This window comes from Microtus pennsylvanicus, chromosome 3 (assembly GCF_037038515.1).
Source record: "Microtus pennsylvanicus isolate mMicPen1 chromosome 3, mMicPen1.hap1, whole genome shotgun sequence".
In the NCBI taxonomy this organism is placed as follows: domain Eukaryota; kingdom Metazoa; phylum Chordata; class Mammalia; order Rodentia; family Cricetidae; genus Microtus; species Microtus pennsylvanicus.
This window is the reverse complement of record NC_134581.1, coordinates 49,048,351-49,061,628: the sequence shown is the minus strand read 5'-3', so window position 1 is coordinate 49,061,628 and position 13,278 is coordinate 49,048,351. Positions and strand designations below refer to the sequence as shown.

The 13,278-nt window shown below is 44.8% G+C and overlaps 1 protein-coding gene across 2 annotated transcripts in view; it reads right to left on the bottom strand.

The window, feature by feature from the left end:
- Window positions 1–1,458: 1,458 nt before the first annotated feature.
- The window catches only part of Myzap (myocardial zonula adherens protein), an 89,200-nt gene continuing 77,380 nt past the window's right edge, over window positions 1,459–13,278 (bottom strand). Inside the window, exons 13-14 of one of the 2 annotated variants that reach the window (XM_075965313.1) lie at window positions 8,444–8,545; window positions 2,195–2,334 (exon numbers count right to left, since the gene is read on the bottom strand). In XM_075965313.1, the coding sequence (XP_075821428.1) occupies window positions 8,491–8,545 (55 nt within the window). In that variant the 3' untranslated portion in view covers window positions 2,195–2,334; window positions 8,444–8,490. Of the gene's footprint in view, window positions 2,335–8,443; window positions 8,546–13,278 lie in introns of both variants that reach the window. The other variant, XM_075965311.1, reaches the window with a different exon arrangement.

Sequence of the window (13,278 nt, the reverse complement as noted above, 5' to 3'; positions counted from 1 at the left end):
ATTAAAACTGGCTTTCTTTTCTTTTCTTTTTAAAGATTTATTTATTTATTATATATACAGTGTTCTGTTTGCATGTATGCCACCAGACCAGAAGAGGGCACCAGATCTCATTACAGATGGTTGTGAGCCACCATGTGGTGGCTGGGAATTGAACTCAGGACCTCTGGAAGAGCAGCCAGTGCTCTTAACCTCTGAGCCATCTCTCCAGCCCAAAACTGGCTTTCTTTGAATCATTGTCTTTCACTTTGAAATCTCTTCCAGACTAGTTTCTCCAGGGACACTGACTTCCGAGGATGGCCAGCTCCTCCCTGAGGGTGCAGCTTCCCCATCTGCTGCCGTGATGGCCTCTGCCATGGCCACTCCTTGATGTCAAGAAGGAGGGTTCCTTGTTACCCCTGGGGACCACACAGGAGCCAAAAATGCTTTAAAGCAAACCTGGAGTGACAGCAGCTGTGAACTTCACTCCCACTTCCATCTACCTGGCAAGTTGCTGTGACAGTCATATTAGAGGAGGAGCTGACCTCCACAGAGCTCTTGCCACTCATCTAAGTTCCTTTAGCCAGAGTTTAAACACAAATTTGACTACAGAAAATGCATATTTTGGGTAATATCTCAGGTGGTAAAGTATTTTCTGTGCAACCATGAGGATCTGAGGTTGATCTCCTGGAATCCATGTAAAAAACAAAAACAAATAAAACCAATTAGGCCCAGTGTCATGCACTTGTTATTCCAGCACTGGGGTTGGGGAGGGGTGAAGAGAGGATCCCTGAGGCTCTCTGGGAGCAAGTTTGGCCTACTAGGCATGGTTCAGGCCAAGGAGAGATTCTGTCCCACAAAATAATAAAGCAGGTAGTACCTGAGGAAGAATACTTGACATTGTTCTCTGCTTTAAGTGTGTGCACCACACACACACACACACACACACACACACACACACACACACACACACTTTTCACTTTATCCTGACTCGGGGTGATTTATTCAATGGAACTACTTTGTCCACTTGCTTTTTCCAAACTAGATGACGTAAGCCTGTGAAGGGAGGGAGATTTCAAATTTTTATTTCTTTATTTTTATACGTATATTTGTGTGCATCAGATTCCTCAAAACTGGGGTTGCAGGCAGTTGTGAGCTGTCATGCAGATGCTGGGAACCGAACCCTGATCCTCTGCAAGAATAGCAGTTGCTCTTAACAGCTCTGCAGGCCTGGAGGGTTATTTTTAAAAGGAAGATTTAATTATTTGTGATCATGAATGTATCTTAGTCTTTTCAGAAAGTGTGTTAGCAAAATGTATTTCAGGATTTGAAAACAAATACAATCTTAGACCTCACCACTCTTCTGTGGATTAACTGAAGAAAGGTCATTGGTATCTGACCTTGACACCATTCCAGAGCCTGGTCTGCTAAGTATCTATTCCTCCTACATAGTCACGGACGAAACAGAACAGAGACAATGTTAGAACAAAATAGAAGGCATTTATTAAATATATGTGACGTGGGTTTTAATATCAAAGTAGAGCGTGCGTGAATAGACTCCTCATCCGCTTAACAAAAATATCAATGGTTACTTAAACACGAAATGACTAAATGCCACAACATACAAAATTCTTCTTTAAGTGAGAAAGGAAAGAATCACAGCTTGCATAAATATAGTGATCTCAGGTGGTCCAATCATGGCATAAGGCACACATTAAAACAGGAATCAGTGAATCAGAATGCAGTTACTCTGGCACACCCAAGTCTCTAAACGCGGCTCCCACAACCAGGCCCACATCCTCCCGACCAGAGGAGAGAGCACCGGATGCCAGGAATCTTCCCCTCCAGGTTCAAGTTTTTCCAGGTGCCCATGCTCCTTGTGCACAGGCTTCTCCATGCGGGAGAAATACTGCTGCTAATACTTTACGGGTAAACAAAGCCTTTATGCTGTAACAAACATGAAATTTTTAATTAATGCCCCTTTCTCTCCAAACCGAGTAAAACAACATAGACTGTAAAGCCAGGACTTCAACATCCACGTGGAAAGCAAATGAGGATTCTGTATAACAGGGTTGGGCGGGTGTCTGAAAGAAGACTTCATGTCCACATCCTGGCTTGTTCTCTCTGCCTCCACTGGCCTGAGATTCCCTTTCTGGCTTACACCGTGTCTATGAGGAAGCAATCATCACCCTCTCCAGACCTTTAAGTCGCAGGTTTGCAGGGCTTTTCAACGCCTGCAAGAAGCACGTGTCTCTGAGTGCCTAAGTCAGCGTTTTCTTTGAGGTTAACTCCAGGACTCGCGTGTATGGGGTGTAACTCCTGGAAGGCATCGTGAATTCGCGGGTCCTGCCTGTTGGGCTGAGAAATGAGAAAAGAAAGAAGAGGAAAATGAGACAAAACTCTCTATGTGCTTCATGTAGTAAGAACTCAACACTGAAAGATAAAAATGTGATGATTTAATAATGCAATTGAATATTACGCAGAAACACTATAAAAGGGTTTGGCTATGGACTGAATATCATTTCCCTGCAAATTCAGAGCTGAAATCCTAACCCTGGGAAGGACAGCATCAACAGGTGAAAAGGCCATGAGGGTGGCGCCCTCCTGAGTAGGATTAGGTCTCAGGGTGCTTCAAGTGAGAAATGGGAAAAGCATTGTGAACCAGATGCTGAGTCTGTTGGTGCATTGGTCTTGGACTTCCTGACCTCTGGGATAAGAAGTAAATTTGCCTGCCCTTTAGCTTCCAGTTCATTTTGACCAAATAGGAAATTACATTTCCCAGCCTCCTTTGCAATTAGGTGGACCATGTTACTGAATGGGCAGAAATGAGTCCTCTCACTTGAGGTTGAAATGGTCCATCCCTATGCATTATCTTGCATGGTCACCTTCTTTTCTCTTTTATGTAGAGGTTTGGGTTGGGGAGTGAAGGGATACTAGCCCACTTGAGCACGTAGCTCTGGTGGACTTTACCCTTCTCCCCATGCCCTCTGCCTTGCTCAAAACCATTAGATGACATTCCTAAAGCTAACCGCCAAGGTCTATTCCCTTATTTGGTTACCTCCTCTTCCCCAGGCTGACTTCCAAAGTCCAGCAATCAAAAGCTTCCTTTCACCTAGTTAACATGTCCAATAAAAATTAAACACCTCATCCTATCACAGGGTTTCCCATTTTATCTCTATAAACCGCCATTTTCCCTTGTGTCTTGTCTATCTCCTTTCTATTCAGAAGCAATCCTTTGTCCCTTGGGGACAAATACCTCTTCCCTCTTTCCCTTGTTCCCTTCCCCTTCTTCCTCTTCCCCCTTTCCTATACTACTGCATCCTAGCCCATGCTAACACAGACCTCCCCTTTTCTTCCTCTTAAAAATTACACCCGCAAGGTCATTTGCTGCTGTTTTCCTGCCTGAGTCAGAAAGCAGCCACTTTATCTTCTCTTCCCCGCTAAATAAAGGGTCTCTCTGTGAAACAGGTGTTTAGGTGTGGGTTGTGCCTAACCCAGGGTCTAGGAGGGAGTCCTCAATGTTAGGGAGTCCCCTTCATGGAGGGTGGGTCCAAGGAAGTCATTGGTGGAAGAATCTTAGAACCCTGGATGACATTTCTACCTGTCTTGATCTGTGGCATGGAAGTGACAGTTACATCCTTGACCCCAATAGCACAATGACCACATGCACAGGAAGCATAGCAGTTAACGTCCTCGCCACTAACTTTCCATGTTCTGTCATTCACAGTGGGACAGGCTGTATCAGGAGTATGAGGGGCAGGGATATCAGAGCTTACACATTGCATGTCTCCCCTAGGACATAGTTGTGTAGTAGCTTATTTCAAAATTAAAACTTTTCCTTTTGGAGGGAAGCTTATTAAGACATAGGATGTTAGGACGGAGGTCAAACAACATGATGTGGGATTCCCCTCTGTATGCTGTGAATATATTTTATTACCATTGGTTAATAAAGAAGCTGCTTTGGCCTATGTCGGGGCAGAATATAGTTAGGCTGGAAGATATCTCTCTCTCTCTCTAGAGAGAGAGAGAGAGAGAGAGAGAGAGAGAGAGAGAGAGAGAGAGAGAGTGAGTAGACAGAGTCTGGGAGATGCCAAGTAACTGCCTAAAGAGAAGGACAAAAGAACAGAGTTAAGCATGGTTTCTTGTAGCAGCATTTTCTTGATAGGGCTCTGTTTGTTAGGTGCAAGCAGAGGCGTGACTCCTTTAAGAGAAGGCTCCAGGACTCAGCATTAGCAGCAAAAACTGTGTGGCTCCTTTAAGAGTTGGCTTCCTGGTTCATGCTGGTCCTATTATGGAGAACTTCAATGGGATCTGTGAGCAGTGTGTTACAGATTGATTAATGGCAACATAGACCCGCTGTGTCTTTGGAGCTGGGGCAGTGAGCATGGATCACAGAAGCAGCGAATATACCTCTGCCATTTTGGACTGGGCAGAGCCAAAAGGCAAAACTGCAGCAATTCTGGCCATGATGTTTAGCATTTTAAAAAGTGCTCCTGGTCAGAAAAGCATTACAGATACACAGTAAAGGCAGATTCAGACAAAAGAAAAAAAGACCTCTAAGTGGGTCACAATGTTAGATAAATGTACATGGGCTTCAGAGAGAGAAGAAAGTACAGAGAGTCATAGATTAAAGGAGTAAAGATAATAAAATAAATATTTAAAAAGTAATGAGTAAAAAAAGCCATGTAAAGATGAAATATACACAAGGAGTCTGGATTATGTATATTATTGTGTTTTCTTTGAATTTTTTGACTGTTAATGAAATAACTGCAGAGAGACATTTGATTGTGGGAGCTGCTAAACTAAACATATATATTTTAAAGGTATCTTGACTTCAAAATTTGAGTCTAAGGTTATGTTGCTTTGGAAAAGAGGTTCTGCTTTTGTTTCCACAGAAAATGAGAACCTGTGGATTTCTTCCAGGCTAGCATGATCTGATGGAACAAGACCTCCTAAAAGGTCTTAATGAACCCTAAGAATACTTTGCCCAACAAACAGCAGGAAGCAGTCTAGAGAAAACAACACCCAAATTTCCAAAATGAATGTTTAAAAATGTTTGTTTTCATTTAAAGGAGATGAATATTTTGCATTGGTGTGGATCTTAGCCTATTAATAAAAATTTAAGGTCAATTTTGTTACATTGTGTATATGTATTTCTGCTCTTGTTTAAGGTATTGTGTTTGTGCAACTGATTTTAAAAAGTAATGTGTAGGGCTGGAGAGATGGCTCAGTGGTTAAGAGCATTGCCTGCTATTCCAGAGGTCCTGAGTTCAATTCCCAGCAACCACATGGTGGCTCACAACCATCTGTAATGAGGTCTGGTGCCCTCATCTGGCCTGAAGGCATACACACAGACAGAATATTGTATACATAATAAATAAATAAATATTTTTAAAAAAGTAATGTGTAGTTAAAAAAGAAATATAGATAATCCTTTATAATAGTCAAACTTGTGGTCACGTTAGTTAGGTTTTCTAGATATACAGAAATATATTTCAGTTAGATCTTCAACAGTTTGAAGACCTACAGAATGTGGTATCTAAAATGTTTTAAGAACTTAAACTTTTCTCGACAGTAAGACATGTCTGCTTCTGGCAGCACCAATTACTTTAGAGAGGCTGATGGGCATTGTAAGAAACTCATTATGAAATTTGCCTTCAATTTGACAAGGTTAGCCATTTGCACAACAAACTGCTCTTGCCTGGACTGCTTGGTGGTATGCTGTATAAACTGGATATGCAGGACCCACAGAAAAATGACTATTGAACTTGCCTAAAGAAGGTGAGACAATCCTTCAGGGTTCCTGATTTATAAAAGAAACTGCCAGACATTCTGCAGAACACAGAAGAAAGTTACTGAACAGTTTTTCAAATTTCCTGTTTCATGGAAAAGTCTGCCAGATACTATGGGCCTGTAGGCTGAAGATGGATGCCCCAATGTTACAGAAAACTTTGGGTGACTGTCCAGGCAATTAGACATCTCTGTCAATTCTAGAGTTTTGAAATTTGCTTGCAATTCACTTCCTGTTTACTTGGGTAATATTATAACCTTCTGGGGTCTTTGAAGAAGTTGAAGACACAGAGTTACAGTTATGATAAAAGATAAATTAGATATGAAACTTTAGATTCACAAAAAAATACTGTAATTCTTGCTTGATACTTATTTTGTTATATGTAATTTTACTATGTTAAAGTTAAAAACCTCTTTTATTTAGACAGAAAAAAGGAGATAATGTGGGATTCCCCTCTGTATGCTGTGAATGTTTTATTACCATTGGCTAATAAAGAAGGTGCTTTGGCCTATGGCAGGACAGAATATAGCCAGGCTGGAAGAGATATAGAGAGAGTAGGCCGAGTCAGGGAGACACCACATAAATGCCGAAGGAAAAGGATGCCTGAACCTTACCAGCCTGGGCAGGCAGGAAACAAACAAGCAGTATCCTTTTACAACAACAGGATGTTCTAAAGAGAGATGAAACATTCCATCCTGCAGGGTAGCCCCTTAATCTTAGGAAGTAAACAACACCAAGGCATCAGGAAGTTCCTGAAACTGACCAGATCCAAGCCTTCCCCAAGTATATGTAAACAAAGAGTAAGACATTCGCAGATCTGTTGAGCTTCCTTTGAGAAGCAGAGAGTAAAGGCAGGAGTGGTGGTACACATCTTTAATCTCAGCAGATCTCTGCAAGTTCAAGGCCAGCCTAGTCTACATAGCAAGTTCCAGGTCAGCCAGAGCTATACAATAAGATCCTGTTTCAAAAATAATTAAATAAAATGAACAAAAACAAAAATGGAGGAGGAGGTGGTGGTGGAGGAAGAGGAGACCTGAAAAGGGCTCAGGCAACTGAGCTACCTGGAAAGGACACTCTCCAACCTGCTGAGCTACCTTCAGGCTGTGCAATGTTCTCCAGCTACCCGCAGGCTGTGCAGTGTGCTCCAGCTACCCGCAGGCTGTGCAGCGTGCTCCATCTACCTGCAGGCTGTGCAGTGTGCTCCAGTTTTCCAGCTGGCATGAGCTGTCACCCATGCTGGAGGGGGTTTTGGGTGACACAGCTGCCTTCAAATCATTTCTGGTCCAGTAAGTAACCCCAATAAAACTCTTCGGCTCACCATGTTGAACTTTGATGGTATCCTTACTTTGTGTGGCATTATGTCCCTATCTGGGTAAGCAGACACTTGTTCCCATCTCCCCAGGGCCACACAACAGAGATTCCCATATGTCTTTTCCATGCATTCCATTCCCCAGGCACACTGAAAATGACTGTTGCCTGGGCTGTGACACACCAGTGGCGGTGTCCCCTATCACGCTGATTCGCATCTGTGTCCATTGCTAGGCCTGATTTCCCTGGGAGTGAAAACCATGTCTCACTCATCTTTGTGACCTCTGCAGGCCAGGCTGAGCATGGAGCTTTCAGCTCACACAGACATGAAGACGGAAACCAGCGGGAGTTTATGGAAGGTGGCAGTCACAGTGTCACTGCCCACAGACAGGAATCTCTGGGGTGCGGCACTTCAAGAAGGCCCTGGTGACCTGGCGAGGCAGATTAGAGGAATAACTGGAGCAGAAACCAGATGGGCCTTGTGTGCCAACTCCTATGAAAATTCCATGCAACAGAAACGGTCTCCTGTGACAATATCCTAAAAGCTCATAAAGTACAGAAATATTTATAAAGGTGAACCTCCTGTGTTTCAAAAACAGGCACTCACATCCCAACCTTTCAAAAATGTAAAGTGACAGGCGGGGGGTGGGGGGGAGGTGCTTTATGAAGCTGATCACTAGGAAGCAATAGGACTTCAAGAGCATAAGCCATTTCAATCACAGGACTGAAATTTGCTTGTTTGAGAACAGTTTCCCTGGAGGCAGGGAGCGCTTGCAGAACCAAAAAAAAATTATATTTTGATCTCCACAACAAAAAAATAAAAATAAAAACCTTTAAAGCACTTACTATGTGCAGGGCATCAGTGGCCATGGGAAATATCTGCCCCCAAACTGCACCAACTCAGATATAACCGAGGAGCTTGGAGAGATGGCTCAGCAGTTAAGAGCACTTGCTGCCTTTATAGAAGGTCCAGGCTCAGTTCCCAGTTCCTACACGGTGACTTACAGCTAGTAAGTCCAGTTCTGGGGGATCTGATGCCCTCCTCTGGCCTCCACGGACACCGAGCATGCACACAGTGCACATACATGCAGGCAAAACACTCACCACACATGAAATAAAATAAATATATCCAAAAATTAAAAGTAAATCTAATTTTTTAAAAAGTAACTAAGTTTACTGGAAACTATGTTTCAATACATTAAGGAGCAGAAGAAAGAAAAGTCTCATCGTTCATTCTTCCTTTTTCTCTGTACTCAGAGGCCAGATGACCTTAAGTAATTCTCAGTGACTAATTAATATGGATCATGCTTTTCAAACTGAATTCATTCTTAAAAACCAAAACTGGGTGTTTAAGACTCTTGAACTCACAGTGAGTCACGCTTCATATTTTCATTCCACGATGAGATCCTCGCCCACTAGAAATAAATGCAACCCAAGGATGAGACAGAGGAGGAGCAGCAGGCCAGGAAACTAGAGACAAGGAGGAAAGATGGCTGTCAGGCAGGCTGGAGAGAGGAAGGAAAGGGTCTTTCTGAGGTCACCCAGAAGGAAAGTGATAGCACAGGTAAGTAAGCGAGCCCACGGCTCAACCATGGCTGAAATACAGCTCAACTACAGATCGCTGGAAAACGGTGGAACCATCCGCAGATGATGGACATGCAAGTGCTTGAGCTGGCTGCCCTGAGTTTCTTAGCTGTCCACTTGGAAGCCAACTTTCGGGGTGCTGCACAGGAATGCTCTCATAGCCGAACAGCCACCATCTGCGGGGGTTCTGCTGTGCCTGTCGGCACCTGACCATCACAACTGGGCTGGTTGACTACTGGTCTTCCTTACAGGAGGCAGTGGCAGGAGGATCACATTCCTTCCCCTGAGTATCCAAACATTTTCCTAACCAGCTGTATTCAGCTTTTCTCTGGTCGATAGTGTCCTCGGGGGCTTGGAGTGGGGCTGGAGTACATAGGCTCGGGAGAACTAGGAGAAGGTGACTCCATCTGTGTGTCTATGGGGAAACTCTCACACATGCTGGGTGAGGACTTTCTACTGTTGCTGCCTGGGGTCACCCATGTTCCTATGAGAAATCCTTCCCCATCTCTGTAAGGAGACCCAATAGACTCACTGGTTCCCTGGGGGATGCTCTGGAGGAACAGAGTTTTGGATCGCCATTGGGACCTCCATCCCCAGCAGAGAAAATTCTCGACACAGCGCCGACCACCAAATCTCCCCTTCTTCCTTTCTTTACTTTTGTTTTTGACTTTGAAAACGGGTCTCACTATGTGGTCTCGCTACAATCCTCCTGCCTCAGCCTCCCTCATCAAATTTCCCTTCCAAGGTGAGGAAACAGAAACTCAAAGAATTTAGAATTTTCCTCAAAGTCACACAAAAAGCAAGTGGCAAATCTGAGATACAGATCCAAGTCTAACACACAAGCAGGCATCTTAACCACTTGTAAGAACTGACTTTGGAGAAAAGGCCGATACACTTAGCCTGGAAATGGTCTGTAGAGGACCAGCCACCAGTCGGAGGACTCAGGAGCTGTACAGAATGAGGGCTTGTGTTCCAGAAAGGCTCAGCCTCAGGGAGGGAAGGCAACACTATGGCCCGGTGCAGTCTTGGCAGAAATAACTGAAACCAAGGCAGAATCACGAGGTGTGCTGAGGAGAATGAGGCACGCGCCGTGGAGGAAGATGGAGGACAGGTGGGGAGGGCAGGGAGAGCTGCTTTACTCTTATTGAGTGAGAGGCCAGCATCGTTCTGCCTAGGAACTGTGTTGAAGCTCTTCAAACAAATGTTCAGAGCTGTTGAACACTCTAGGGAGATGGTGCTGCCCGAGGATGTACTGAATGGCTATTTCATGGGACCGTTCTGAGCATGCCTCACGGAGACCATGACTAGGAAAGGGAACAAACCTTCCGCTCGCACACCGGATGACAAATACAAGCAGCAAAACATGAGCCGGAGCTGCTTCTTCTAAGCCCTCCACTAAATAAACAAACCACATTTTAACACAGCGAGCTGCCTAAATCCCCACTTGGTGCAGACTTCACTTATTCACCCCCAAAATGTTTACTGAACTCAAACTAAATACACGATCCTACCATCTGAATGCTTGCTTTCCAAAGGTGTCCAGGAATCAAAAGCCCAGGCCCTGTTGGGGCACTACTAGAAGGTGACAGGACCCATAGGAGGGTGGCCTCACAGGAAAGTCTTGGGTAACAGGGGAGTATCTTTCAAGGGGGTTGTGGACCCCTAGTCTCAGCTCTTTTATTTCTGTCTCCTGGATCATGGTGTAAAGAGCTTTGCTCCACCATGCAGTGCCCTCAACAAGACTCTGGAATAAACTGAGTCAACACAGAACACAGCTCTCTTTCTAATTTGCCTCAGGTATTTAACTACAGCAGCTGTCAGGTGACTAATACCCCAGACCAGGGAGTGGCACGCTGGATCCCCATTCCTAGGCATTCACCATGCTGGCAGGAAAGGGAGCAGCACGAAGGGGTGCTTCAGAAAGGGGTTAGTGCTGCTATGAGGTCATCACAATTTTGTTTTTTAGCATGACAAAATTCCAGAAGAGTCCTAGTTGTGAGCTATACTCTGAGAGCAGCAGCAAGCATCCCGGCACCTTCAGGTGTGAGCAGAGAGTGAGCGAGGGAGCGGAGGGTTCCTGCTCCCCACAGAGCACCTGCAGTACCCGGAACACACAGGGATCACTTTTGTGTCTCAGCTGGCTTAGTGTTTATTATCCCCCAGGCCCTCTGCCCTTTGACACAGTGTCTAGGGGGATTACTGAAGAGGCCCATGCACACTAAAGCGCTGAATCCTTGACTAGGCTTCCAACCAATGATAGCTACCTATAAAATTAACAAAATCGCTTTAGCAAACCCAAATTCATGTATATAGGATACAGTGTTTTACATCTCAAAATCAGAATTTTGGTTTGGTTAATAGTAGCAGTAGCTACTTAAGCACTGTGTGTGTCTGTGTGTCTCTGTGTCTCTGTGTATCTGTTTCTGTGTTTGTACACATGAGTACAGTACTTGCAGAAGCCAGATGAGGGCATTGGAACCCCTGGAGCTGGAGTTGGAGGTGGCTGTGAGTCACCCAACACGGGTGCAAGGAACTTAAACTGCGGCTCTAACTGGCCGCACACAGCCTCAGAAGCCTCTTCACTCTGGCTGTGCAGCTTCTGCTGAGTTGCCTTTTTTCTCTGGACTTCCAATTTGTTTCCTTTGAAATGTAGGGATCCATCTAGACTATGGGGTTCGGATCTATTTTCACCCATAGGCCTCTATTTAAGAGAGTCTTCCTTAGAATCTAACATTTAGAACTAAGTGCTGGGTGTAGTTTGTTGGTACTAAGAAGATTGTGGGGAGGGAAGATGTTCCCCAGCTAGCACCTCAATAATCCTCGTCACCCACCATCCCCAAGGTCTCCTCAGAAGCCCCAGCAACAGGGCAAATCCTTCTTAAGCCAGGTGGAAACCCTGCCTCGGGACAGCTCAGAAGCTCTGTCTCCTCAGCCCTGTGACCTGGGGGGAACCCTGCCTTGAGATAGTGCAAAATCTCTGTCTCCTCACCCCTATGATCTGGGGGGGAACCCTGCCTCGGGACAGCTCAGAAGCGCTTGTCCTCACCCCTGTGACCTGGGGGCAGGAAACCCTGCCTTGAGATACCTCAGAAGCTCTGTCTCCTCACCCCTGTGACCTGGGGGCAGGAAACCCTGCCTTGAGATATCTCAGAAGCTCTGTCTCCTCACCCCTGTGACCTGGGGGTGCTTTTCACATAGTAGGCACTTCATAAATATTTGAGAGGAAACGGGTGAAATATCATTCTGCCCTTTCGGAAATGTGGTTATGTAGTTTTCATTTCCTCCGCTGACTGACCTAAGCAGTTAAACCGCAGCAATGGATCCTGAGGGAAACCCAAATGTTACATTTATGGAAAAGCTGCCTTTCTATGCTGACGTGCCTTCCAGGTTCACCGTGGCCATAAGTTAAGGGTCTGTCAGCACTTCCATTATGAAAACTGTTTTGTGGTTTCATAACGTAGCCATAAAAGTGCGCCTCCGGCCATCCTTGGGTGTACAAATTGAAAAGCTTGTTTTAAGCCAAAATGTGGGGAATCAGAAAACAAACAATTTATTGGTTTCAGACACGGTTTTGTGCCCGCCTTGGCCAAACAAGATTTATGATGTGGGGAATTAGAGTGATCTGAGACACTTGGTCTCTGAAAAGCCTAAGAAAGAGGGAAATGGCCAAATTACTCATTTTTCAAAAAGGGTCCCGGTCATTCTTTCGGTTAAATTTTCATCGAGCAAATTGTGTCATGTGTTGGTGAGATGCCGAGCCTACTTTATGTACCCTTATCTTTTTAAAAAGGCCTTTTCTGTTAATTACATTAGAATAGTAAAACTGCCTTGTTTACCTGGAAACCAGGAAATTGGCAAAGAAGGTTCAGCAGTGCTGCTCCTAAGTTCTTTGACAATGGCAAAAGGCAGGATTTTTAATCAACGAGAGCCGTCAGTCACAGTGGGGGAAATGAGGTCTCACTCTGCCACATTAGTGATTCTGGAGACTTGGTCAAGCCACTCGCTGACTTTACAGACTTGGAGGCCAAGACCTCATCCAAGAAAGAACTCCTCGATGCCAGGTTACAGGTGGGCAACAGGACCAGACCAGGGCATCCCGCATCCCAGATGGGCAATCGGCTGTCACTATTAAAGGTCCTAAGTTCTGATGTATTTTCTGGATCACTGTTTTTTAGCATAGCACATGCCCACACTCGAGTCCTTTCTTGCTCTCATGACACCAGAACTTGCCACTTCATGATCTTGATGACCTAAATCATTAGCCACAGGGAATTAATAACCATGTTATATACATAGTCACATCCTTTGTCTGAGCACAATTGAACACCCAGCCATGGTAAGTTTGTGTCAGTCAAGGGGGCCTCTAGAACAACTGTGACTAAGCAGAACACAGACCTCGCTGTGGGGAGCAGCTGAACAGTGAACAGGTCAGCCCTCTAGCCTGGTAACGAAGCTGGATGGTCAAAGGTAGAGTCAGGGTTATCATTGCTGTGATAAAACACATTGACCAAAGCTACATCACTGTTTGTCATTAAACGAAGTCAGGACAGGAACTCAAACTGCGTAGTAATTTAGAGGTAGGAGCTGGGGCAGAAGCCACAGAGGAGTGCTGCTTACTG